Source organism: Gorilla gorilla, chromosome 7 (genome assembly GCF_029281585.2).
Source record: "Gorilla gorilla gorilla isolate KB3781 chromosome 7, NHGRI_mGorGor1-v2.1_pri, whole genome shotgun sequence".
In the NCBI taxonomy this organism is placed as follows: Eukaryota; Metazoa; Chordata; class Mammalia; order Primates; family Hominidae; genus Gorilla; species Gorilla gorilla.
The window spans coordinates 7,430,095-7,457,176 of NC_073231.2; the positions used below are offsets into that span (position 1 = coordinate 7,430,095).

The 27,082-nt window shown below is 38.9% G+C and overlaps 1 protein-coding gene across 2 annotated transcripts in view; it reads right to left on the reverse strand.

The window, feature by feature from the left end:
* Positions 1 to 27,082, reverse strand: part of CSMD1 (CUB and Sushi multiple domains 1) — a 2,071,408-nt gene that overhangs the window by 131,516 nt on the left and 1,912,810 nt on the right. For both annotated transcript variants that reach the window (XM_055349528.2, XM_055349527.2), the window contains exons 48-49: positions 26,611 to 26,757; positions 22,194 to 22,382 (exon numbers count right to left, since the gene is read on the reverse strand). In XM_055349528.2, the coding sequence (XP_055205503.2) occupies positions 22,194 to 22,382; positions 26,611 to 26,757 (336 nt within the window). The remainder of the gene's footprint in view (positions 1 to 22,193; positions 22,383 to 26,610; positions 26,758 to 27,082) is intronic.

The following is a 27,082-nucleotide window of genomic DNA, read 5'->3' on the forward strand; positions in this document are numbered from 1 at the left end:
GAAGGGAGAAAATTAGAGAACAAAACTTTGAAAACGAGTCTATTGCATGTGCACTGGGAAACATGGCTGGAGGAGTTTGCCCATGCTTCCTTCTCCAGTGGGTCAGGCTAACTTTTTACTTAATGGAAAAAGTAAACAAACAAACAGATGTATCTGGACTAGAACCTTCACAGGCACATCTAAAGAAGAAATAGACCTGGAAATCCTCATTTCATAAATAAGCAAATAATGTGTCTATCATTAAATTTCAAAAAGAAAAATATATAAAAAGAAAGATATATAGTGATAGATAAATGATAGATGATAGATTAGATAGAAAGGAACATACACAGAAAGGAAGACTGGAATATGATAGATAGATAGATAGATAGATAGATAGATAGATAGATAGATAGACAGACAGACAGATAGACAGACAATAGATAGAAAGATAGATACATAGATAAGTGGATAGATAAATAGGTCAAAAGAAAGATAGAAAGGTAGATGGGTAGATTGCTAAATCAGTAGAGAGATGATAGGAAGATAGATACATACAGAGAGATATAGATAGAAAAATGATAGACAACAGGAAGATAGATATATATAAACAGATAGGAAGATGATAGGAAGATGGATACACAGATGGATAGTTATATAGAAAGGAAAATGATAAATGATAGATACATAGATACACAGATCGATAGATAGGAAGATAGAAAGATAGGAAGATGATAGGAAGATGGATAGATAAAAAATGATAGATCAATTGATCAATCGCTAGGTTGATTGGCAGGAAGACAGAGAGAGAAAGATGATAGATAGGAGATAGCCTACAAAGCATCTGATAAGTATTTTCTCAAAATATAAGAGGAAAATTAGGGATAAACTAAAATGCATCGATAAATCAAAAGTATTAACAAAGCTGAGAAACTAGATTCCCTAGTGATAAAAAGCAAGTAGCAGAAACCATAAAATCTGGCTCATTATAAATGAAAATGAGTGAAGAGTGTAGTTTCTACAGCTTAGAGGTTATCACCCACTAAGCCAGCCAGAGTCTTTCTCTGAGCACTAAATAAACTATAAGCACAACGGCAAATGACTGTTCAGTCATTTGAATTAAAAATTAATAATAATGGGCCAACTTTCCAACCATATTTCCAAAGGTTACAGAAAAATTGTCTGTTGGCAATTAGAGAAATTGCCAAAGGACAATTCAAAGGAACACGGGCCTATTGAGGTCTGTCCCTGCTTCCAAGGGCTGCTGGTTCTAGCATTGTGTACAATTCTTTTGGCACTTAAACTCCGTTTCATTAACTTTTCTACTATAACAGCTAATGAAATGAAGCATTTCAATATCCTAACTCCAGTAATTATTTAAAACAGATTTAGATTCATTCAAATAAATGACTCCATGAAAATCTCATAGTTTTAGCTCTATTTGAAGCTCAACATGCTCAGAGAATAAGTCACACATATCAAGATACAGGGAATCAGTGACAGAACTCAAATCAGAACTCCCTTCTTGCTGACTTTTCCATTACGCATTTGAACAGACCGTGCAGCCAACAAGAATTCATTACGCATGCAGGTAAAATGAATTGACGACATGTATTTTGAAGTGGACTCTGGGGTTCCTTTAATTCTTGAGTAATCATGGCTTCCTTGTGATATTTTGTCTTAATTTCTGAGGAATTTCAAATACAGACAGACAAGAGAGTAATAGCTTTAGTAAAACAATAATCACCTGTTTTAAAAACACAGGACACAATCGTATTTGTCAAATGGCTCTGTAGATTCCAAATGGACTGAAGGCTGGTCATAAAGGAGATTACCAATTCTGATAATTGTAAGGTAATGGAAACTCCACGGAGAACAGAAAACTGAGCTACACAGAAAATTGGAAACTCTTATTTAAGCTCATTTCTCCACAATTCCTCTGGCCTCAAAAATGCATGGAATGAAGTGTCAGTTATTAACAGTTAATAGGAAATTATTACTTGTAGTGTCTTTGGTCAGGCTAAGTAGGAGCTTCTAGTTAAGGCAAGTTGATGGGTGTAATTAAATTGCTAATAAAGAGGTACAGACTGACGAAAATCCACAAAGGCTCTCAGAGGTTAACTGATTTACCACCCCTCCTTCAACCTCATCTCTTTCGCTCAGCCTGTGCCAGGTGCTAAGCCTGGGGCCTGGCACAGAACAGGAGGTCAATACAATCAGTCTACGGAATGAATGGACCCCACGTATGCACCTCTTCACCTGTCTGAGAGTGTCAGCCAACAAGGTGCGTGGCAATGTTATTCCCAGGCCCCACGCGTGAGACAGGAGATACCATGATACTCTGTCTCTTATCGTGACGTTTTTCCACCATTTCCACCATGTACAAATCATTACCAGACGCTCTCACTTCCTTCGTGCCTCAAATGCCCATCTTTTGACCTCGATGCCTCTCCGCACTCCAAGCGTAGCCATCTCGTCATAGTCCACTGTGGCTTCCTCGCAGGCTCACGCTTCTTTCAAGTTGGAGGAGTTTATATTGGTTTACTGAAGCAAGTCCCACTTCACAAGCAGAAACATGCAATGATTTTCTCCAGGTCCACACAGACATTTAACAGTAAACTGAGAATCAGAATTTAAACCCCAGTACTCCTGATCTAAAGTGAGCTCAACTCTCATGTCACCATCCTTCTCACCATATTAATGTATAATATATAGTATATAATATATATAAATATATAATAACATTGATCAACATTCTTCAATTAACATATAATAAAAATTTATATTCACTAACTAGATTGTATATGAAATATACTATAATAAACGAGTGGTTTTAACAATTATAGTTTATATCAAATATTAATGTTTAATAATAATTTTACAACTTTATGGTTTCTATCCTTGCTTCCATGTACTGTAATTACCTAATTTATCTTACTGAATTCTCATACTAACAATATGAGTCAATATTATTACCTTCCATTTTCAGGGGTCACTGTTGTCCAGAAATATTAGATGATTTATCCAGAGTTCATCTAGTAAGGGGTAGAGCCAGACTCTAATCCAAATGTCCAGCTCTGAAGTGTGTGTTCCTTCCCTATAACAGAATGGCTTTTTGTTGTAATAAATAAAATAAAAAAATTTTATGGTTTCCCTTTTCCCTTATATTTCTATCCAAAAGGGAAATCTGACTGCATGTGTCACTAATGGCTCAAATATTTCAGATTTTTCAAAATGGCTTGAACAGAGGTTCAAACACTGTCTCAGGCAGTTTTCACCATTTCTTTCTGTGGTAATTTTCTTCTTGTCAGTTCTAAAAAATGTGAAAAGTTTCTTCATAGATTTGCTCACGTTCTTTTTTCTTTTTTCTTTTTGCAGTATGTTCAATCCCACAGGCTTCAAAGAATATGTCACTTTTCCACCTAACATAATTTACCACTCACTTTGTGTAGAAAACCATGACTTTTTTAGACTCTCCAAGACTCAGGACTTCTAACAAAAAATCCCCACACTTCACATCATGGAAACTAAGGAAAAGTCTGTTGCATTCTAAATTCCATTAATGACATAATATTAATAAATAAATACATATGCACGTGTGTATTAGGCCATTCTCGCATTGCTATAAAGAAATACCTGAGACTGGGTAATTTATAAAGACGTTTAGTTGGCTCATGTTTCTGCAGGCTGTACAGGAAACAAGGTGCTGGCATCTGCTTGGCTTCTGGGGAGGCCTTAGGAATCTTTCAATCATGGCAGAAGGCCAAGGGGGAGCAGGCGTCTCACACGGCCAGAACAGGAGCAAGACAGAGTTGAGGGGGAAGTGCCACACATTTTTAACTGACCAGATCTCCTGAGAACTCACTATCATGAAGACAGCACTAAGTCGTGAGGGATCCACCCCCATGATCCAAACATCTCCCACCAGACATTACCTCCAGCATTGGGGATTACAATTCAACACGAGATTTGGGCAGGGACAAATATCCAAACTATATTATTTCTCCCCTGACCCCTCCCAATTCTCATATCCTTCTCATATTGCAAAATAAAATCATGTCTTCCCAACAGAAGCCCAAAGTGCATAACTCATTCCAGTATTAAGCCTCATCTGAGACAAGGAGAGACAAGGCAAATCCCTTCCATTTATGAACTTGGAAAATCAAAAATAAGTTTGTAGCTTCCAAAATACAATGGAGATACAGGTATTGGGCAAACTTTCCCATTCCAACAGGGAGAAATTGGCCAAGAGAAAGGGGCTGGGCCGGGCGCAGTGACTCACACCTGTAATCTCTGCACTTTGGGAGGCCGAGGCAGGTGGATCACGAGATCAGGAGCTCAAGACCAGCCTGGCCAACAGGGTGAACACCCTGTCGCTACTAAAAATACAAAAATTAGCTGGGTGTGGTGGCAGGCATCTGTAATCCCAGCTACTCGGGAGGCTAAGGCAGGAGACTCACTTGAAACTGGAAGGTGGAGGTTGCAGTGAGCCAAGATCACACCACTGCACACCAGCGTGAGTGACAGAGTGAGACTCTGTCTGAAAAAAAAAAAGAAAAAGAAAAAGAAAGGGATTATATGCCCCATTCAAGTTTGACACCCAGCAGGGCAGTCAGTAAATCTTAAACCTCCAAAATAACTTCCTTTGACTCTGTCTTACATCCAGGGCACAACACTACAAGGGGTGGTTTCCCAAGGCCTTGGGCAGCTTTGGCTCTGTGGTTTTGCAGGGAGCAGCCCCCAAGGCTGATCTCAGCAGCTGGAGTTGAGTGCCTGTGGCTTTTTCATGCTGAGGGGGCAAACTGCTGGTAGATCTACCATTCTCAGGGTCTGGAGGGCAGTGATCCTTTCTCACAGCTCCACTAAGCAGTGCCCCATTGGAGGCTCTGCGTGGGGTTTCAACCCCACATTTCCCTTGGCACTGCCCTAGTAGAGGTTCTCTGTGAGGGCTCTGCACCTGCAACAGGCTTCTGCCTGGATACCCAGGCTTTTTCATACATACTCCAAAATCTAGGTGGAGGCTATCAAGCATTCTTCATTCTTGCATTCAGCACACTTACAGGCTTAACGCCACACGGAAGCTGTCAAGGTGTATGGCTTGCACCCTTTGGAACGGGGTCTGAGCTGCACCTGGGCACTTTTGATTCAAAGATGGAGCCGGAACAGCCAGCATGTGGAAAGCAGCGTCCTGAGGATTCACAGGGCTGTAGGGCCCTGCGCCTGGCCCACAAAACCATCTTCTCCTCCCAGGATTCTAGGTCTCTGATGGGAGGGTCTGCCATAAAGGTCTCTGAAACACCTTCAAGGGCTTTTCCCCTTTGTTTTGGAATATTAGCACTTGGCTCTCTTTTAGTCATGTAAATTTCTCTAACAAGTAGCTGCTCCACAGCCTTCTTGAACTCCTCTTCTGAAAAAGCTTTTTTCTTCCTCTGCCACACGGCCAGCCTACAAATTTTTTAAACTTTTATGCATTGCTTCCTGCTTAAATGTAAATTTCAACTTTAAGTCATTTATTTGCTCCCATATTTGAACATAGGCTGTATAAAGCAGCCAGGCCACATCTTGAATGCTTTGCTGCTTTGAAATTTCTTTAACGAGATACCCAACTCATTACTCTGAAGTTCAAAGTTCCACAGATCCCTAGGGAAGGGGAACGATGCAGTCAAGCTCTTCACTAAGGCATAACACACATGACCTTTGCTCCAATTCCCAAGAAGTTTCTCATTTCCATCTGAGACCCCATCAGCCTGGTCTTCATTGTTTATATCACCATTAGCATTTTTGTCACAACTCTTTACCCAGTCTCTAAGAAGTTACAAACTTTCCTTTATCTCCCTTTCTTATTCTGAGGTTTCCAAACCTTCCCAACCTCTGCCTGTTACCCAGTTCCAAAGCTGCTTCAACATTTCCACGTATCTTTATAGTAATGCCCCACTCCTTGATACCAATTTTCTGTATTAGGCAACTCTTGCATTGCTATAAAGCAATACCCGAGACTGGGTAATTTATAAGAAAAAGAGGTGCAATTGGCTCACGGTTCTGTGGGCTTTATAGGAAGCATGGTGCTGGCATCTGTTCAGCTCCTGGGGAGATCTGAGGGAGCTTTTAATCATGGCAGAAGGCCAAGGGGGAATAAGTATGTCACACTGTCACAGGGCCAGAACAGGAGCAAGAGGTGGGTGGGGATGCCACACACCCAGATCTCAAAAACACTTATTATCATGAAGATAGCACCAAGCCATGAAGGATCCATCCCCATGATCCAAACACCTCTTTCCAGGCCCACCTCCAGCATTGGGAATTACAATTCAACATGAGATTTGGCCAGGGACAAATATCCAAAATATATTAATATGTATATAATTTCATGCTGAAAGGATCATTAAAATGTAAGTGGGAGTTGAACAATGAGAACACATGGACACAGGGAAGGGAACATCACACACCGGGGCCCATCAGGGGGTGGGGAGCAAGACGAGGGAGAGCATTAGGACAAATACCTAATGCATGCAGGGCTTAAAACCAAGATGGCGGGTTGATAGATGCAGCAAACCACCATGGCACATGTATGCCTATGTAACAAACCTGCACGTTCTGCACATGTATCCCAGAACTTAAAATAAAAAATAAAATGATAAAATGTATGTCTAACATACATTTTTAAAAATAGAAACTCAAGCCATATGCACCACAGTAATTTTCAACCTGAAGTGGATTATTTCTCACATGATTTTCAAATTTAAAAATAAATGCAATATCCATTTCCATTTGAATGGATAAGGCTTTTTGGAAAATGTGAGCACAAAAACTACCATTCATCAACACCATTACAGCCACCAATTCACCTGACATCAAAACAGCCTAAATGCAGACAGTCCATCTGAACTCTACTCCATGGATTCACTGCAAATATGTCATTTTATATATTTATAATTTGGTCACCAAACCTGTCCAGTTATGAAGGCAGCATCTATCACAGAACAGTGCACCATTTGCACATAATCGAAACTCCTGTGCCCCTCGGTTGATCTCTACTGTTTTACTCCCCATGACACTTGGAAGCAACCCTTCCAGTAAAAGAAATGCGCATGTATAATCCACTGGTCTATTAACAGAAAACAAGCATGGTAAATGGTTTTCTGGATAATGCATTCCATACAATGCTCGTCTAAGTTATTTTTTAGAAGAAAATCAATAGTACCTCAGAAAGGTTCAAGAGTAACAGTGAATGGCAGAAAGTCTCGAGTCTCAGGCCATCTGAGATCAATTCTTCCGGAGTCTACATCTGCACAGATTCAAACTATTACAATTAGAGGTCGAAAGTTTTGTTTCCAAACTTTTACATGGAAGAGTCCAATTAATGATTTTGTCTATTAAGCTGACCAAACTAGGAGTATGGAACCGAAGAATATATCAAACCAATCCACAAAACAAATGCTCTGAATTAGAATCAACAATGAAGATTTTAAACAATTAATTATCACCCTCTAAAAAAGCATAGCTAAGAACAAGCTTCAGAATTTTTTTAAACCAGTCAGAGAATAAATCAATATGCCAAGGATGTATTATTTTAGAGAATATTATGTTAATATGAATCAGAAAATGTTCCACCAAGCTTGTCATGTCATGGTCAAAATACTTGGAAGAGCACAGTTCTTGGCATAGGTGTTTATGTGCATGTGTGCCTGGGTTTCCAGCCCAAATTAAAGAGCTGTTGGAACACCCTCAGATGTTTCATTTGTGGTCCTCCTTTTAATAGTATCCCAATTTTAATTAGCACTAGGGAAGCAGATGTGGCAGAGAAACGATGCCAAGAATCTGCACTTTTCATCTCCACTTGGAGTGAAGGCATGAGGTTCTTCCATTTCAGTGCATAGCATCGTATTGGTTAGCACAGCTTGCCGAATATCTGAATACTTGTAGATGTATATATATAGGTGTGTGTGGGGTGCCCACTTTTCAGCATTAATGGGAACATAAATATCATGTTAATTCTGAGTAATGCAAAACCCAGTATTTGCCTTCAAGTGTCAGATAATATTAAGAATAGACAAAATTGGCTTTGAAAAATCTCCCCAGTCAACTCTTCTCCTAATGAAAAATAAAATCATAAAATTAATTTTTTCCACTCTTTTTTGTAAATGAAATGCAACCCTCCCAAATTCCCACTGCTATTTCTTAGTTTGTTAAAATGATGCTGAAGTTCTTAAATAAATACAAAAGCCCTATTATCTCTGATGAAAATTTTGCAAATAGAGTGAGGAAAATGACTTGATTGCATTTGATATGAAAACATATTATTGTTATTTCAATTAAAGCACTATGGACTTGGCATAGGAAATCATGCATGTAAACAGAAAGAACAGAATGTCCAGAAATAGATATCCACCTACCAGATGATTTAACATAGAAAGTAGTTGGAATTTTAAATCAGTGAAAAAAAAATTAGTGGAGAAAATAATGAAAATAATTACCCAGAAAAGTATTTAATAAATGACACTCAGAAAACTGGGTAGCCATCTGAGATGGTGACATCTTAAAACAGGATCACACTGAGATCAACACAGATTCACTCTAGAATAGGAAGCAAATACTTACATGTATAAATGAAGCGAAGCTACAGGTTAGAAAATTAGTAGCTCTATGTATAAATGAAATCATTCAAACTTTAGAAAAATAAATCAATTTTAACAGAAAATAGAGAGGACTTTTCTAGGCCACAGTTCATAAAGATTAAGATATTTCAATTCATAGACTATAAAAGACATTTGAAATACATATGACTGACAAGTGGCTAATAAATTATTGTACAAAGAACTTTCAATAAAATTGAATAAAACCAAAGAAAAATGAGAACACGAACTTTAAAAAAATATAAAATATAATGGTCAATAAATTACCAAAAAAAAAAAGTATTCTCTACTGAGTAATGATCAACTGAATGAAAATGGAAACAATGAGTGATTTTTTTTTGTTTCATTTTGACTGTCAGATGTGCAAGAATGAAGAAGATTGGCAATTATAATGATTTCTTTTTATTGCAACATAAATTATTCCACACATAGAGGCCCAAAACACCACACATTTATTCCAACATGATTTCTGCAGTTCAGGTACAGGCGTGGCCTTACCCTGAGGTTGGCAGCACGCTGCTTTCTCACCTGGAGGCGCAGGAAGAATCCACTTGGAAGATCACTCAAGTGGTGGCAGAAATACGTTTCTTGCATTTGCACAGCTGAATGTTTCCTGACTGGCTGTGGGCTCTCAGCACCCAGAGGCCCTGTGTTCCATGTCCTGTGTCTTTCTTCATCTTCCAAGACAGCTACAAAGGCTCTGCCTCACATCCAGTCTTTCTCAGGCCTTCAGTCTCTGACCAGTAAGAACCCTGCCCCTAGAAGAGCCCGTCTGGTGAGGTCCTACAATCTGAGCACATTCTCCCTTCCTGAAGTGTTTCTGTGCCAACAACATAACGTAATCACGGGAGGAGGGTCCACCGCACCCCCAGGTCCATAGGGAGCTGTCTACCCAGGGCGTCGGTCACCCAACCTCCTCTTAGGATTCTACCTTCACCAGGCTCCTCAAACACAGAAGCTTCCAGAAGCAAGCCGTCACACCTGTAGTGCAGCAGCCTATTTGGATTACCTGAAGCTCAGTTTGACAAGATAACCCAATATGTCACCTGTTCATTTCCTGTATTTCACTTTCAAGAAATTGTATCCTGTGGCAATAAGTGGAAGAAAGTGCAAAGATGTTTCTGAATGAGTATGCATGTCTGCATTTTATCTCATAGTTAGAAATGACATAACTGGTCACTGAAATTGCAATAAATATACAAATATATATTTTAGAATAGAATTTTTGGCATTTTATTATAATTTTTGGATATAAAATAATGTGTATGCAATATCATGGAAAGTGTGATATCATTCAATTGATATAAAGACATAGATTATAGATATAATAGATATGTTTACTGATGTGGTTTGTATCTGTGTCCCCACTCAAATCTCATGTTTAATTGTAATTCTCATTGTTGGAGGTGGGGCCTGGAGGGAGGTGATTGGATGATGGGGCCGGATTTCTCATGAATGGCTTAGCACCTTCCTTTTGGTGCTGTCCTCATGACAGTGAGTGAGTTCTTGCAAGATCCAGCTGTTTAAAAGCGTGTAACGCCTCCCCTCTCACTCTCTCTTGCTCCTACTTTTGCTAGGCGATGTGCCTGATCCCCCTTCACCTTCTGCCATGATTAGAAGTTTCCTGAGGCCTCCCCAGAAGCAGATGCTGCCATACTTCCTGTCCAGCCAGAGAAACTGTGAGCTAATTAAACCTCTTTTGTTTATAAATTACCCAGCCTCAGGTATTTCTTTTTCTTTTCTTTTCTTTTTTTTTTTTTTTTTTTTTTTTAGATGGAGTCTCGCCCTGTCATCCAGGCTGCAGTGGAGTGCAACGGTGTGATCTCGGCTCACCACAACCTCCACCTCCTGGATTCAAGTGATTTTCCTGTCTCAGCCTCCCAAGTAGCTGGGATTACAAGCATGCACCACCATGCCTGGCTAATTTTGTATTTTTAGTAGAGACAGGTTTTTTTCCACGTTGGTCAGGCAGGTCTCGAACTCTCAACCTCAGCTGATCTGTCCACCTAGGCCTCCCAAAGTGCTGGGATGACAGGCATGAACCACCATGCCAGACTACCCTCATGTATTTCTTTACAGTAAGAACAGCCTAATACATTTATAGAGGTATGTCAAAAACCTAATAGCTTTATATCAGTTTTGTGGGTTGCAGTTTATTTTTTTGTCCCTTCCTTTTATATTTCTGGACTATGTAAACGTATTTTAACCTGCAGACACATTAAGTAAGAAATACATTTGCTGGGCGTGGTGGCTCATGCCTGTAATCCCAGCACTTTGGGAGGCCAAAGCGGGTGGATCACAAGGTCAGGAGATCGAGACCATCCTGGCTAACATGGTGAAACCCTGTCTCTACTAAAAATACAAAAAAAAAAAAAAAAAAAAATTAGCTGGGCGTGGTGGTGGGGCACCTGTAGTCCCAGCTCCTAGGGAGGCTGAGGAAGGAGAATGGCATGAACCTGGGAAGCAGAGCTTGCAGTGAGCCGAGATCGCGCCACTGCACTCCAGCCTGGACGACAGAGCGAGACTCCGTGTCAAAAAAAAAGAAAAAAAAAAAAAGACGTTGTCACTGTTTATTTTTAAAAGTTTGCGTCTGTATTCTTTTGCCAGGGCTGCCATAACAACACACCACAGAACAACAGAAATGGATTTTCTCACAGTCCTGGAGGCCAGAAGTCCCACAGCAGATGTCGGCGGGGCTGGTTCTGCCTGAGCCTATCTCCTTTGTGTGTAGACATCGTCTTCTTGCTGTGTCCCTGCATGGTCACCCCTCTGTGCACCTCTGTCTCTGCAGGCTAATTTCCTCTTCGTATGAGGACACCAGCCACATTGGATTAGGGTTCACCCTAATGACTTTAACTCCATCACCTCTGTAAAGACCCTGTCTCCAAATGCAGTCCCATTCTAAGGTACTGGCAGTTAGGACTCTAACATACTTTTTTTGAGGGTACTCCATTCAACCCATGACACCACGTAGCAGGCAGAACCTCCAGACTTTCTATCTCTGGTGCCACTGCCCAATCACAGGACTCTGTGGCTCTGCTATGCCGGAGATGCTCCAATTGCTGGAAGATGTTACCATAACCGCTCTTACTATTTTTAAAAGTTGAAGACTGCACCACCGCTGGCCTAATTTCAAGCTGTTTCCTCCCAGCAACACTGGTTATGTTAGAAACCTCATGAAAGAAAGGATTGGTGAGATGGTTGAGCCAAATTCATTTCTCCATAAATTCATATTGATGACAATTGTGGCCCAGGCTTTGCGCAAAATGCTGGGGATTCGAAGGTACAGCAGAATCTCTGCCTTTTCTTTAAGAAGTGTGTTGTCTCATATGGGTATATGAATTTTTAGATTGAGGGTACATGTGCATTTTGTTACCTGGATATACTACATAATGGAGGAGATTGGGCTTCTGGCATACACATCATCTGAGTAGCGAACATTGTATCCAACAGGCAACCCTCAACCCTGCTCACCGTCCTTCCTTCCTCCCTGTTTTTGGAGTCCTAAGTGCCACTTCTTTCCATCCTATATCCATGTGTGCCCAGGTATGCGTGTTAAACCCATGCTCATTAGGTGCCTGCACGTCTGGTATGTATCTGAAAGCAGAGACTCCGGACTTCCTGGAGCCAAATCAGAATCGTGCAGGGCTGGGAGTCAGGAATTCATTTTTTAAACTTTGCAAGGTGAGAACCACTGGTCAAGGAGGACTGAACAGCTACACAAACAGGAAATCAAAGTAAGAAATGCCAAGACATGGACAAAAGGCCACAGTGGGTACCTAGGTCCCCCAAGACACAGCAGACTGCCTGGGGGCTGAACCCTGAAATGAGAAGATGAGAAGCAACTCCACACCTCAACAACAGTGCATCAAAGGTGGGAAAACAGGCAAAGCGCACACTGTCTGCATCGATGTGGTCTACGTGGACATAAACACCTGCCTTCCAGCCTCAGAGCAAAGCACTCATTCTCCCTATGATGGTCTCTGGGCAGAAGCCTCATCCCAGCTGGCAGGTCCAGCCACCTCCAGCACGTAGTAGTCACTTCCTTTGAATTGTTTGCTTATTTTTCCTGTCTCAGCTATCTCCACCTTAAGAATTTTGGAAAGCCAACTTCCCCAGTAGCCTGAGGCTTACGCCTGCATGCCCATCGGTGCCTTACCCACTGCAGCCCCGACCCCGGCTTGCCTACACATTTTCCCCCAGAGCTGCTCTTCTTTCTGCCAGGGACTGACATTTTCAAACTGTCACTTTCACAGGTAGAGGCTGCCGCTGTGCCTCTTCAATGAAAGAACACAACCTATCCTTCAATGTCAGCTGGTATCTTAAATTGCACACAGGGCGTTTCACTGTCTTTACTCCTCTTTGCCTTTTACTGATTTAGGAGCTGTCATTTTCAAAGTTCCTCCTGCTGAAGTGGAAAGTTCTGGGCTGACTTTTTCATCTCCACTTCCATTTGCCTCCGTTTCCTTTATCCTCACACGATCCCTTTGTTTGCTTTGTGAAATATTTTAAGTATTCAATGTCAGGTTTATTTCTCCATGCGAAGCACATTAAACTCCATTATAGCATTTTTAAAATGTGTGAGATATATAGTTGATCTCTATTAGCCACTCTTATGCATAGGACCCTTGATTCTTTTATAAAATATTATTACTTGGCATATTTTGTACAGTTCCTTGTGCAGAAAGGTGAAGGTCTTCATATCACTACTACTATTATACAAAATTACCCTTTCTGCACACTTCCACTGACTACAATACTGCTTTTATTATTAGCCACATTTCACACAGTTAGAATATGTGAAGTTTTGGGATGCTCGATGTGTGCTAAGCATGGACAGAGGAAATGCGTTATTTAATTTAATGAATAAACATGCCGGATTTTAGCACATGGTAGAGGAAAATTATATGTCTTCAGTAAAATGCCTGACATATAATTTGCAAACTGCAGAAAGTAACTGATATTGATGGTGTTGGACTCTGAGTTTCAGTCTGATCTTGGAAGATTAATTTGATCCTGGGTTGGCAGACTATGGCCTGTGGGTAGAAACCAGCCTGCAGCCTGTTTTTATACACAAGCTAAAAATGGCTTTTACATTGTTTTTAATTGTGAAAAAACTTAGAGACGAAGAATATGCCACTGAGACTGTATATGACCCCCAAAGACTGAAGGTCTACCTGGCCCTTTACAGGAAAAGAGAGCCAATGTCTGATTTCAGCTACCATGAACAAGAAGGGAAGTATGTTACCAGCTTAGTTACCTAAACATTGCTGACTTGACATTCAACAACATTCTGCTTGACAGCCAACCAATAGGTTTGCACCAAAAACACTCCTGGGTGCAAACATGTCTGACTGCATGAGAGTTCCTTTTTTGTTGGGCTCCTGTTCTTACCTGGCAGTATGATAAAGGTTTCACGCCAACATTTGCGTTTAATCCTTCAAAACGGGGGGGAGCACCTTTATGCCCATTTGCAAATAAAGAACTTCAGTGAAGTCACTTGCCCTGTCCAGGGTCACACAGCCAGCAAACACTGAGGATGGGAGGAATCCATCACTCAATTGCGGGAGCCTGACTGCAACTGCACTGCACAGTACTGTACCCAAGCACTCCTTTCAAATCCCCTAAGATTGTGTGAGGTAGATTTATGCAAGGGCAATTGGGATAAACCTCATTTCACAATATACTTGATGGGAGTTGGTCAGTTTGAGCTATATGGACTGTGTGGATTCACATTCTGATAATTTACAATCTGGCCGACATAATGCCTACAACCTATATAAGAGTGTGTGTCTATATATAAAGAGACACACAAGCATACACACACATACATATCATAGCATGTGATTTGACATTTAAAATCCCAGAAATTCCTATTTAAATGTAAGTTTCTAATGAGATCTAAATGTCTAGAAATATTGTATTAATATCACAAAACAGAGGAGAAGATTGATAATGAAATAGAAGCAAATAGATATGCATATAAAAAAATCAAGATAAAAGTCTCAAATACCTATGCTCTTTATATTCATAAGTGAAGGATTTTAAGATTTACAAAATATCTCAGTTAATTCATTTATGCCAGGTCTCCTAACATATCCTCCTAACATTTGAGAATGATGTTGTTTTAAAAATTTTGTATAAAGTAAAAGGACAGTTTCCTCTGAGAGATGCCCTCTCTGTGGGCAAACATCATGTTTAGGGGGTTAATGCAGGGTATAATGGAAATGGCTTCGATTTTGGAATCTGAAAGACTGGAGCTTAAATCCCACCTGAGATAATGAGGCATTTTTTTTTCTGGTAACATCATCTGTGAGCAACAGCATCTATGAGGATTGAAGAGATACACACAGACATATCCACGTGCATCCTCTGTCCCCTCCACCCAGCTCGTTGCACCAGTTCCGTCCTTTGCCATGCTATGTATAAGCAGAATATAGGCAGCTATCTCTATCTAAAAGGTATGACTTTAAAAACAGAAGCTTAATCACGTAATTTGTGAGAAAGACTGTTTTTTGTACTCTTTGCTGCCTGCAAAATGCTAGCAAATCATAAATAAACAACAGACAAACTCCACTCCAAGCAAAAGCCACAGCTGATAGAAGGCTCTGAGAACCAGACCTTGAAAGTAAATAGCTGCCTGGGAGTTGCTCTCTCTTTGACCAGGCAACTTGAAAGCAGTGCACTCTGATGTGCCAGTTTAACTGGATCTTTGAGATAATACAGAGAATTTCGGTTCTAATTCAGACTTCTCCTCAAGATGAATAAGATTAGCGTGCTGATAATGGAAACAGCTGCTTGGCAGAGTTTCTTGCTTTAAGGCAGGAAATGAAGCCTGAGGACAGAAGATCTGCCTGGCTTTATCAAGGATGATAAAAACCAACACAGATTTTCAGAGAGAAATAATTTAAAAGGTCAAGCAAAGTGAGAAAAACAACCTGGAGTTCCCTGAAACCAATAAAATACATCTTGCCGGCTCCATCTTTTCACTCACAGACAGTTGGTAGTGAAACTTTTATTTGCTGAATCCAGAAGCTAATTGCGAGCTGTCAAGGGGTCTTGGGAAGAGCTCTGTCCGGGTTGTGGCCTGGGGCCTGCCACTCTGAACCCCACAATTCGGGATGGGTTTGGAGTGGGTGCCTCCCAAATCCCCTTCGAGACCTAACAATCATAATTGGCACGCATGTAATATCTGACGGCTTATCCTATATTATTTATTTAATCCTCTCAATAATTCTGGGACGTAGATATCAAAACCTCTATTTTACATGGCAGAAAGTAGGCTTAGGGAGATCAGGGCTCCCTGGCCTTTTGGGGGCTACTTTGGAGGGGGACGGCCCTCACAATGTATCCTCCAATTTCAAATCCGAGTAATTTTTCTCTAAAGATTTGATGCGTCTACAATGTCATTGGCAAAAAAAAAAGTGAATTAAAATAGAAGAGAACAAAAGCCAATTCTAAATAAGTTTTAAAAGGAAAAATATTCTCCCATATTTATCTTAGAAAGTGATGGATTAGTGATTTTCTAAATTTAAAATGTTTACCAAATGGCTACAAGGGGCAGGGTATTTTGCCCGGGTCCGAGGGACACAGTGGCATCCACATGGTTTATAAGATTGGTAGCTGGGGAGCCTAAAAGAGAATGAGCTCAACATTCCAGGTTTGATCTTGCTCATTTGTTAAAAGGTAGCTGTTGCATTTTAGTAACTATTTGACTATATTCTTCTAGATATTTTTGTAAAGGAGATGAACGAATGTCCTTTATGCATTCAGGAAGTTTATAAATTGTATTTATTTTATGTAAGAATAAACGAACTGCTTTTCAAACCATTGAGAAAAAAATATAATGTCAACTCAAGGATAAAGGTAATATTAAAATAGATCAATACAGATTTTAAGTTCCCAATGCCACAAAGAGATATTTGCCATTTTTTAAAATTATTTTTCTTTTTTTACAGTTTTCAAATAAAAATTTTCAAATGAAATAATTAAATAACTATGATGACCTTTAAGTTGGACGTGAAGTCTTAAAATATTTTAACATTTGCATCAGTAATTACATTCCCAATTATCTCAACGACCTTCTATACAATTTACTGCAGGATTTATAACCACTTTTGACCAAATGTGAGATACTGTCAGAGTCTAAACTGTTATTTATTTTGTGGTAGAGCTGCCTAGTTTGAAATTTATTACAGCAGATAGTCTTTCTTTAATTACAATTTTATTCATTTCGATTGGTCCTTATAAAAGTTACAAAGTCAAATATGATAAAGCAAATGAAGCACCCAGGATCTTAGACTAATTTAAAATCCACTGCCTCATTACTGGTAATTTTTAAAACTCCATCTTTTCTTAGCCTCAGAGTCACTACTGGGGACAGCTTGCCCCCTGGACCTGAAGCACAAATGTCAAAATCAATTTCATGAAGCTTCCCTTCCCTCACATGGTCCTTATTTCGCTGAGTGGCATGAAATACTCCCAGCAATCAAGCCCCCTACCAACATACGTCATCCCATATTTATCTCTTCCTTTTTACCTGCTTTCACGAGAGACTGTGGACTCTGTTTCCTAAGTATTTTCAATACCTGTTTTCATGCAAAACTTGTTTCTCACTGTATTTCTAGAAGTCTTCATATCCCTCAAACACACATTGCTATAACCCACTAAGAACTCGTGTCTTCCAGACAGGATGCATGCCAATCATTCATTATGCCACGGAAAGATCAACCGTTCTAAAACACAGATGGGATTGTATCTCTTTTGCTCTTTAATGGAGTCTCATCAAGCAAGGACAAAAGGTGAAAGTCACGTAAACATGCAGCTGAGATTTTCTATGGGCTGCTCCTGCCAGCTTCTCCAACCCATCGTCCTCCACCATGTCCCCTTCACATTCCAGCTCAGACGTCCCAATATCCTGGACCTTCTGTGCTACTCTCGCTGGATGACTATCCATTCCTGCTGACTATCATATTGAATTGTACTTATTAGTTTATAAGACTCTCTCCCTCCGGACTAGCAGAGCCATAAGAGCTGGGAATATTTTTTATTCACCTTGGTACCTGCCTGCAGTGCGTAACTCAGAGCTAAGTTTGAATTGAAAAGAAAACAGCCATAACTTCCTTAATACTTGACTGAGGCTTCAGACCCACAGCAACAACGTTAATCCACAAAACCAGACACACAGTTAACATCGCTTTGCCTGTATTCTTGAATACAAAAAGAAACATGTCAAGAAATTATACAAAAGATACCCTCTCCATAAACATAGCCCTTGTGTCTACTTTTATTGTGGACAGTGTGCTTGAAGCCTAGAAGCCTCAGAGGTAAAACCTGTAACTTTATCCCTACAGATGTGCTATGTGGAGATTCTCACGTCCCAGCTTTATATCAAATGTGAACATCTGCGGCAAAAATAAAATCATGAAAACTTCTGTGCTGATTTGGGTGGCGAAGACGTGGTGATGTGTTAATTTAGCTGGGGTTTTTGAAAATTGTTTTTCCCACGTGGAGTTCTAAGGAGTTCTAAACATTTTAAAGAAGGAGCTCACCTAGTCTTTTGTTTCATATTTCATTTTTCTTTTATTTTATTCATTTGTATTTCATAATTATGAATTGTCAGCAATTCAGGATCACATAAACGGTGACGATTCTTCCATATATATTAACTCTCTTTAAACAAAAATGCTAGTTTTTTTAAAAAGACAACATGTCTTCAATTATCTTAGAACTGAAAATAAAATTCTCTAAGTGTCATATATCTCTGCTTGTAAATTAAAATTACTAATTAAGATTCTAAGAACCAAATAGAAAATAGGGTTCCCTTAATATTTTATTTTTAACACCAGAGGAAAAGAACAACACATCATTGATAATCAGAGAGCTTTCTTCTTTTTAAAGTATTTCAGCCTCAAAATAACTTTTCGAATCTATAATTTTTTAAAATTTTTCTGATTATATATATTTTTGAGGCAGTCATCAAAGGGTCCTATTTGCACATCAGTAAGGATGTCGCTTAATCTGTTATACACAGCCAAATGTGCAACTCTATATTCCAGGTCATGCTGTCCATCCATGGTGACAGTTACCATAATTTATATATATATATATATATATTTTTTTTTGTCTCATTCTGTCTCCCAGGCTGGAGTGCAGTGGCGTGATCTCGGCTTACTGCAGCCTCTGCCTCCTGCCTGGGCTCAAGTCATCCCTCCATCTCAGCCTCCCAAGTAGCTGGGACTACAGGTGCACACCACCACATCTGGCTAATGTTTGTATTTCTTGTAGAGACAGGGTTTCACCATGTTGCCCAGGCTGGCCTGAACTCCTGTGTTCAAGCAATCCACCCACCCATCTTGGCCTCCCAAAGTTGCTGGGATTACAGGTGTCAGCCACTGCACCCAGCCTACAATTCTATTTTTCATTATTAGACTGTGAATCCCTTGGAAGGAAACAAATCTTTTTGTTGTTGTTGTTGTCATTTCTCCTTGGGTCAGTACACACAACTGCTCAACATATCTGTGAGTGGATGGGAGAAGGTTTCTAGCATAATCCACAACACACTATATGCAATTTGCCAAAGAAAAGCAGCTGAAAACCCACAAAGTCTCCTTCTGTCATATGAGGCCAAAGTGTTTCTACAACTTAGGGAAGTATATACAGTGTGTAAAAGATCTGCATTCTAGGGCTGGGCAGGGTGGCTCATGCCTGTAATCCCAGCACTTTGGGAGGCTGAGGCGGGAGGATCACCTGAGGTCGGGAGTTTGAGACCAGCCTGAGCAACATGGTGAAACTCCATCTCTACTAAATACAAAAAATTAGCCAGCTATGGTGGTGGGTGCCTGTAATCCCAGTTACTTGGGAGGCTGAGGCAGGAGAATTACTTGAACCTGGGAGGCAGAGGTTGCCGTGAGCCAAGATCACATCCATTGTACTCTAGCCTGGGCAACAAGAGCAAAACTCTGTCTCAAAAAAACAAACAAACAAACAAACAAACAAACAAACAAACAAACCAAAAAAACCTACATTCTATAAGTAAACAAAAGGAAAGTGTGTAATTAATACTAAACAAATAAAATCTGTCTTTGTTGCACACTACAAAAATCACACATTTATATTTTACATTTAATATAGCTAAATCAACTTTAACAATTCTTTAAGCATAAGCAAAAACTGTTGGGGCATAAATTGCCAATATATGTTGTACAACCTTATGCTATTTAAAACTTTTATAATTCCTTCTCAATGGCCTTTATCCAGATAATCATTTTTACTCTTCATTTTAAAGGTTTAGTTTTGTTTTTAAAATGATAAAAATGCTGATTTAATTGTACCACACAACTATAATGTTCAAAAATCCTACTTTTTGCTACATTTTGTTTTGTTTTGTTTTAAGCATTATAATCTACATATATAATGAAAATAATTTTATATTATAATTAAAATGCTATTTTACACAAATTGTAAATATCTAAAAGGTGACTAAAAGAAGTCTTGCACAGGAAATGAATTTAAGCGCTTAAAATATAGATTCTTTCAGAATTAGTATTTGCGAGATTCTATTTTAAGTATAATTTCTTCTGGCAAGGAAAATTCCACTTTAACAATGGTCAGGCTCACAGAAAGATCGAATTCTAGATCAAGATTTTTATGATTATGAAGTCCCTTAACTTTTATGTGTTTCAGTTTCAAATACATGAAAATAAGTAGTTCAACTAGATTGTTTTTAAGATCCCTCCAAGTTTAAAGGTCAAAATGCATAAAGAAAAAAACAAAACCATATTGACTCCCAGGTTAACAGAAAGGTTAACAGGAAGTGTAGAAAGTCACAGATCTGTTTTAGAAAAATGATACTTCTTAAATATTTTATAATTTGAGAACAAAGTCGCGTAAGTTATTTATTGCAAGGAACAAATCTGAAGGAAGGTACTCTAACTCTTCTTCCAAAACATGGTGTGCATTCTAGCATCCCATATACACAAAGCCATTGCCTCTCTGCCATGTTCCACACAAAGAAGAGATACCCTGATCATGTTCCCACAGATTCCTTGGCCACAGCTGCAAAGATGTCAGAAGAGCCTCATTTGCAGCGTGCACTATTTGTATTTCTGAATCATTTAACTTAACATTAAATAGTTCTGATGGGGTGGGGGGAGGCCATGGGAGAAGAAGAAAGAAGTCAAGACTTATCCCAAACCTATATATTTGACATCCTTTAATCCTTCTCAACCATTCACTGAAAGGTAAGCCATGTCTCCACCTCGTAAACCGTTTCCAGAACTCCTTGCTTATTGATCAGAAAGACGGACTAGCATGTGCCTGGCATCACCCGAATCACTTTGGGACATGAAGGTCCCTCTCCGCACCCCTTTGTGATTAAGCCTGGAGAGCACATTCTCTTTAGGCTCTATTTTGACTCCGCCTCTAGAGGACAGGAAATGACTTCAGGAGTTTCTGCCCATTCCACCGAATCCCTTTCCTGTGTCCAGGCTGCCGTTTGGGCTGTGATTCTGTCATTAGCCAGTGCCAGTGGGGCAGAGACCATGGCGTGTTCTCTGAGCTGAAGTTGGGTATCTTCAGCAATAGATTCTACGACTCTGTTCTATAAACAGAGTCATAGAACATTTAAAGCAAATGAGAAATATATCTTCTTCTAAAAGAAAAAGTATTCTTGTAAAGAAAAAAAAATTATCATTCTAATCATTCCTAATGAAGTAAGCTGCTTGAGTCTATCTCTATGTTTATTTTACATTAAATACGAATTTTTAGAGGCAAAACATAAATAATACAGTAGAGGTAAAACATAAATAATACAGGCTAAGTGTCTGATCAACTTCTTACAGTCAAAGGCACCTACAATAACTGTGATAAGTATCTATTACTGTCTCACAAAGCAATACCAGAAAATCTAATATCTAATGAAACTGACAAAAAGAGAGCCGATATGAGCTTTCACTCATAAATCATAATTAGCTTTCAAAGCCTAATATAATTCATTATGAACATAAACCTTGATAAGACAAAACTATGAAAATTTCATGACTTCAAAGACTTCAATTAAAATTAAAATGCGTTATTTGAAAACGTGATTTTTATGCACATGATAGATAAAATGCAAAAAAAAGGCACGAAATATTGAAATCAACTTCAATAAGCCCTAGATTTAAATAACAAAACAAAATCAAATATAGAGCTTATGGCTCAAAGAATGAGTTTTTAAACTAAAATGAAGAAAATGAGTTTTTCAGAAATTAATGTTTTTAAATTAATACAATGGTAAAGAAAATTTTTTTTGAATCTTAAATTGGATGACATGTTTTTTACTTCAAGAGGAAGTACAAGTGTTAGAATAACTTGACCCAGGATCTAGTGAATGTCCAACCCTTCTCCAAATTCAGGCTATACAACTACAGGTCAGGAAAGTTTGCATGGCCACTGGAAGGTTTAATTCGTACTGTTATAAGCCAACATTCAATTTTTCCTTACCTTTTATTCTTAGTTAGTGCTTCATTTATTTTCAAAGTGATTAAAATGAGAGCAATACACAGGAAACAAGGCTGGGGATGAAAACGCATTTCTTACCCTGACAGAGTGGCGTGAGGGAGTCCCACTGGTACATGCCAAGTGGGTTTCGTCTACAGGTTGCATTGCTGTGGCCGACCATTCGGTATCCAGGCTTGCAAAAATAATGCACTTTGCTTCCAACCGCTCCTGCAGTCCTGTTTAGAATACCCCCATTCTTCAGGGGATGGGTCAAACTGCAGTAAGGTGCTGTGGGCAGACAGACACACACACAAATAAGTCAACAAGCAAACAAATGGCCAGTGCCATTGCCTTTGTGAGAGTCTATAAAGGAATGACTTCTCATTTCCAAAAGGTAGGAAATGAGCACCAGTACGTAAGTTTGTTCTAAAGAGCATTCCAAAACTCGAGAGTCTAAGAGGCAAGTCTCTTACTCTGAAGTTGAGATCATCTGCAGCTCACAGTCAATGTGAAGCTAGGATCCTGACTACGGTATTGTGAGAAACATCAGGAGTATCCAATCTTTAGGCTTCCCTGGGCCACACTGGAAGAAGAATTGTCTTCGGCCACACATAAAACACACTAACACTAATGATAGCTAAGGAGCTATAAAAGAAACTGCAGAAAAATCTTATTATGTTTTAAGAAAGTTTACAAATTTGTGTTGGGCTGCATTCAAAGTCATCCTGGGCTGTATGCAGCCCACAGGCTGCAGGTTGACTTGGTCTAAAGGGATCATTTTGAATGACTTCACTCACCTCTCTAAAGCAGGTTCCTGACTTAAATAAGCACATCTGTCACCAGGATAAAAGTGATAGGGTACTGCACAAGGCATCATATTTGAAACAAAAATATTCTGCTTGTTTTTTTAAGTACTGTTAAAACATAGAAAGTAGAAATATACAACATTTTCTTAAGCAAGGCCATTAAATTTTTTCCTTGTGGCTGTTCAGTGAAACTTCTGGACTGTACAATGATGTAGATATTAACCTTCTTTTTTAGCATATGGGATTTGAATGAAATCTTTGAAGAAAATGCATTCTCTTGAGTCAATAACAGTCTCACAATAGCTTTAATCATACCTCTTTGTAAGGAGACATTTTAAAACTAGAGATGGGCATTTGTGAAAATAATAGTTTTACTCACACAGAATGTCATATTTCTATGGCTAAAAGTCTCTGCATCTTATTTACACGTTTAGACAAAGAAACTTGCTTCATCTGCACAAGGCGAGGTCACTACTGCATAAGGCGAGGTCACTACTACACAAAATCCTAGGAACTCACTTCAGATGAATTCAAACAATACAACAGAGAAGGTCGTTAAGAACTGGGAACTCTCAGTTTCTTTTTAAAGAATTTTAGATCTTCCACTTCCCTCTGGGGCTTCCATATAAAAGCACACACATGCAGGTCTGAATGCTTAACATTGCTCCTTTCCTTGGAAATACATTCAGAAGAAACTTTCTGAAGGTTTTCTATCATAGTGGTGCCCAGAAGCAACATCTATGTGTCTGGCCTCAGTTGTCAACCATGTTCCTATGAGAAGCGTCCTCAGAAACTATTCTCAGCTGGGTGAGCCTCTGAAGTACCATTTCCTTTTTTTAATGGGCTGATTTTTCTTAAGTGAAAATCCACTATCATAAGAATCTCTCGATTCACAGCTCCATTGGCCACACCATGTTCTACCTCCAGTCATTTCTAGACCAAATTCTTCTAAGTTTTGAATGAACCAAAATAGTTAGTTTAGACAAAGTATGAGTACAATCAGGCACCCTGAATACCAATGGCTTGGAATCACTGTGCTAGTAAAAAAAAAAAAAAGTTAATAAAAAATAGAAGGAACAATCAGACTGTAGATTCTTCTCCAAAGTCATAGATAAGTTAAATAAAGTTTGCAGGAAGTGAGACCATGAGGCTCTAACTCTACAGATTCCAATAAGGCTCCGTTTTCTTTTACTGTGTTTCTTCTATCACCAGCCCCTCAAAATACCTCTTCTTTCCTAACTCACTTAGAATACGACATGAAGGGCCCTACAGGGGAAACCATAGCACAGAATACAAAGAGAGACTGGAGCAGGGGCCCTGCCAGCCCAACTCCTGCTGCGGGAAGAGGAATTCAGAGGAGCAGGGCCTGGTCCTTCCACACTGCTGGTGCAGCCTCGGAAAACCTGGGTTATAGAATGAAAAGTCTAATGGGTACCCAGGTGAGAGAAGACTGGGACAGGTGGATATTCTGGAATTTCGGTGTGAATGCCAAACCAGTCTGTACTTTCAACCCACCCAATACAGAAGCTTTCATTTGCTTCTCATAGTACCAAAAGGACATTGTTAATTCAGCCTGCACTTAGCACAGTTTACGGAATTGTCCAGAACCACTGTTCGCAGGCATTTCTTTGTCTTTTTTAACTCAGATTTCAATTATGGTGATTCATTATATTGCTTTTATGCCTGAATGATCAAGAGTTTACGTGCATAGGGCAAATACATGTTGGGGATGCAACGTGTGGTCATGTGACAATATCATGGGCTAGAGTTCCCTTGGCCACATCTTAACATTTTAGGGACACTTTCATTTAATCAATGCTCAAAGATTACTGATGCTGACCTAGCAGAGATCACTGAGTCATCAATTCTAAGTAAAAAGCTGTGAGATAGATAAAGCATTTTTTATATTCACATATGACACATATGTGTCTATCTATCTGCCTCTCTTTCTCTCTCTCTCTCTCCACTTAAACAACATAAAATTGTGTATTCTTCTTCTCCCAATACAGTTTAACAATGAGGCTCTTCTTGTGGTATGACAACAAATGAAAATACCTTTTGAAAGACATAGAAATCATTGTTCGCAAAAATGAAGATATAATCATATCACCAGGCTACTAAGAATTTCTCTGCAGGTAAAACAAGATAAATTATGTTCATCATGATTTTCTCTGAGCTGACCATGTTTCCACATTGGAAAAATTCAAACACCTTTAAGAGTCTGACTATCGGCCGGGCGCGGTGGCTCACGCCTGTAATCCCAGCACTTTGGGAGGCCGACGCGGCCGGATCACAAAGTCAGGAGATCGAGACCATCCTGGCTAACACAGTGAAACCCCGTCTCTACTAAAAAAATACAAAAAAATTAGCCGGGCTTGGTGGCGGGAGCCTGTAGTCCCAGCTACTCAGGAGGCTGAGGCAGGAGAATGGCGTGAACCCGGGAGGCGGAGCTTGCAGTGAGCCGAGATCATGCCACTGCACTCCAGCCTGGGTGACAGAGCGAGACTCCATCTCAAAAAAAAAAAAAAAAAAAAGAGTCTGACTATCTATTTTTTGGAACAAGGAGTTTGCTGAATGCAAATCCCATCATTGCATCGATGTCTTTGTAGCAAAGGTCTGAGTATATTTTATTAAACCTGCCAGAGGAAGAATATCTGAATTTCTTGCCTGTTATCCTCACATCAAAGGCCTTTCAAAATCTTGATGCTTTTTACCATTTTATATGTCTACCAACCAGAGTGAGCTAAAACCTTATTCTTACAACTGCTGTTTTAAGACTGTTTCCTGTTTTTCCCTTTGGACGCTCGTAGTCCCTAAAGACGTAAAACACCAACACAGTAATAAACAATCCTCCGTCAGCACATATTGTTCACTTCCCATACACAATGAGCATCTTTCACGGGAAAACAGAACTTGAAAGTTGTCAAGGGCATTGTTGAGTGAGATTTTGAGAAAAGTTTAGATTTTCTGCTTAGTAATTGAAATGTGCTCAGGAATTAAGAGTCTGCCTACTGCTTCTGTAGGAAAGTTTAAAGAATAGTGTGGTGAGATCCTATTGATGATTGTATACAGGATTTAATGTCTAATAAATATATTGACTGATTTGATCAATTTGTTACTAATTGATTTAGTTAACATAAATCACTGCTGGCACAGAATGATTACAGTATATAAAAGGCAAAATAATTTACATTTTGATAAGGAAATATATATATTAAACATATATTTATTACGTATATGGTTATTTGTACAAATATATATATACACATATATGTAGTGTGAATCATACATAAAGAGACCTGCAGATAGATACAAAAACATAACTATTAATAGTAAGAGATTATCATCACTTATGCAATTCATAGAAATACAATTGTCTTTTTCTATTTGTTTCCTTACCATTTAAACACATTTTAAATTAATTTTGATTATATTAGTTTATCTTTTGGAAAATGTCTTTGCTTTCTATAATATGAATTTCAGCAGTTTGTAATTTTAACAATAAAATTCTAAATATTAAGCAACAAATTTCCTAATGTAGTTTAGAGGAATCATTCAGAATAATCTCCCATCATATATTTCTATTGTAGTTAATTATTAATCTTTAAGAATTAGGATTACATTATAAATTTCTATTTAAGTTGTTTTATTCAATGAAAATCACCTGTTTTAAAACACTTCCATATAAAATCTAAACCTCATTTACTTACCTGCATAGCGAATCTTGAATCCTTTCTTACTGGTGGCATGGTCAGTGGACCAGCGGAGATATAACTGATTACTCCTGCTTGTAAAATTTGATTGTTCAGTATGATTCCCACTTAAGACTACTAGCAGAGGACTTTGCCCAGAAGAACCTAAGTGAAACAGAAAAACAAAAACATTCGGAGATGAGTGAGCACCTACAAAATGCATACTAGGTTTAGCTTTTGATTACACTGGAGTCTACGTGTGCAATACACAGATATAATTATTACAAAAGTGGACAACAAATTCCAAATGGCTATAGTGACAGATATATTTTCTGATAAAAATAAGACAATAATGTACAAAAAGAATTTCAGGTGCATATGCTATTAATGGTGTCATATTTAAATGAGCTTTGTCTATAAAACAGCGGTAACTGAAAAAAATGAAAGTAATATGTATTGTTGTTAGTATTTACAATATTGTACTTATACA